Genomic DNA, 2,052 nt, shown 5'->3' with positions numbered 1-2,052 from the left:
CCGCCGCTGCTCCTGCAGCTCCTCTTCCCTCTGCAAGTCGCTCTGGATCTCCTTCTCGATCAGCGCCGACGTCTGGGGCTTCCAGGTCCTCAGCTTGTACTGCTCCTCCCGGCCGTCCTCCCTCCTGAGTGGGTTCTGCGTCCCCATGTCATCCACGAAGGAGACCCTGGGCTTCCAGAAGGAGAAGGAGAAGTACTCTCTGGGCAGGACAGCCGGGCCGGCGGGGCTCGGGGTGGAGCCGGGAAGCCTTCCTCCCCAGGAATCCTCACTCCCCCATTTGCTGGCGCTGGCGGAAACGCGCTGGGACACCAGGGGCTGGTCCTGGCTCTTCTCGCTGGCAGCGAAGCGCAGCTGGGACGCCTGGGAGGGCGTGATGCTCACTGTGTGGCTGGGAAGGCTTCTCCCACCCCTGGTGTCTTCTGCGGGGCAGGGGCCGTGGCTCGTGGGCTGCTCCGCCGCAAACTCATTAACCCAGCTCCTCCGCTCGTCTGCCTTCCTCGTGGGGGTGGGCTTCTGCGGGGGGGCTTCCTCCTGCTCGAACACCCTCCTGCGCTCGTCCAGCTCCTGCTGCGTCCCCCTGTCATACATCCCCAGCAGCCTCCCCTGCTTCTTCAGATCTTCCTCACGCTTGGTTTCCTGCTCAATTTCCCTCCGGACGTAAAGGGAAGCGCGGCCTTTGTCCTTCCCTTTCCTGCCTGGGCCTGGAGAGGCGTGCATGGAGAGGAGAGGCTTGGTCTGGATCTCCACCAGCTCGTTGCTGGAGGTCAGCCGCTGGATCCCCCTCTCCTTCCAGAGGTTCTCCTCCCTCTCCATCGCCATGCGGATCTCCCGCTCGATGGGTGTCTCGTTGCTGATCTTCGCCTCTTTGTCCAGGCCATTGCTGCTGGCCCTCAGATCCACAAGGCCATTGAAGGTCTCGTTGGATGTGCTTCCGTCGCTAGCGTAGCCTGCATTGGCTTCGTTATACATCTCACCCAAGCCGGAGTCCAGGTCCTCTCTGGAAGATGTTTTAGTCAAGCTGGACATTTTCCCCGTGGGATATGACCTTTCAGTATCAGCCCTTCTGGGGGCATTAACCTCCTCCTTCACAGGTGTCTTGTAGGACACACTATAAACCTGATAAACGGTCTTGTCCGTCCTGCTCTGGCTGGATGCGTAACCTCTCGCAGCCTTCGTGGCCATCTCAGGACTATGCCACTCTTGCCTAGAGACTTTTGTCATCGACTCCGGCTTTGGAGACATGGCCTGTTGCCCTGGGCTGAAAAAAGAGCCTGGGTTGGTCTTCTCCAGCATCAGGAACTGCTGCCGAGCAGCGGAGAAGTTGATCTGCTCTGTGTCGATATTTTCGGGGTCAACAGGCGTCGCTGCCCTCCCCGAGGAAGGCTTGTCAAAGCACATGGCGAAGCTGGTGGCGAAGCTGCCCGTGTGCCTGCCTTCACCCTGGCTGCCCGTGCTGGCATTTATGGAGCTCAGCTCATCCATGGAGCTCCACCTCTCGGCCATGGTGGAGCTCTTCCTCATCACCTGGTTCCGGATGACCTCCCTCCTCTCGTCCTCAAGCTCCCTGGCTTTCTCAGGTGAGATGTTCGGTGGAGGGACCCTGTACTGTTCCTGCTCGTCCTCATCGTAAAGCTTTGAGGGTTTCCTCTCGCCTCTGTAAGCCCTGAGATCGTACAGGCTTCCCGACCTCACCACCTCCAGCTTGGACTCCCTGTCCGGGGATGGGGTCCAGACATCTTTACCACCATCCAGGAAATACGAGGATGACTTTGACCTCGTTTTCCAGCCATAGCCGTTTTCCACCCTCTGGCTGCTGTGTTGAGCGGAGCCAAACACGTCGTCATCGCTGTCGGTCCTCTGCTCTGCAAACGAGCCGGCTTGGTGAGCATCGTTATAGTCGTGCTTGTGCGAGGTCTGCGGGAGCTGGAAGACCAGGTGCCTGGTGACTCTGTCCATCTCCTGGGAAGAGTCAGCACTCAACCTTGCCCTGGAGCGGGGACGCTGCTCAGCTTCGAGGTCGCCCTCGGGCTCCTGGCTGACCTGAGGACGAGG

General features: G+C 60.2%; 1 protein-coding gene across 1 annotated transcript in view; it reads right to left on the bottom strand.

The window, feature by feature from the left end:
* Positions 1 to 1,956, bottom strand: part of MISP (mitotic spindle positioning) — a 4,650-nt gene extending 2,694 nt beyond the window's left edge. The window contains exon 1 of the mRNA XM_009586605.1: positions 1 to 1,956. This exon is cut by the window's left edge and continues 22 nt beyond it. Coding sequence (XP_009584900.1) covers positions 1 to 1,956 — 1,956 coding nt within the window.
* Positions 1,957 to 2,052: the final 96 nt, after the last annotated feature.

Source organism: Fulmarus glacialis, unplaced genomic scaffold (assembly GCF_000690835.1).
Source record: "Fulmarus glacialis isolate BGI_N327 unplaced genomic scaffold, ASM69083v1 scaffold21731, whole genome shotgun sequence".
NCBI classification, from domain to species: Eukaryota; Metazoa; Chordata; class Aves; order Procellariiformes; family Procellariidae; genus Fulmarus; species Fulmarus glacialis.
This window is presented reverse-complemented; position numbering and strand designations above follow the sequence as displayed.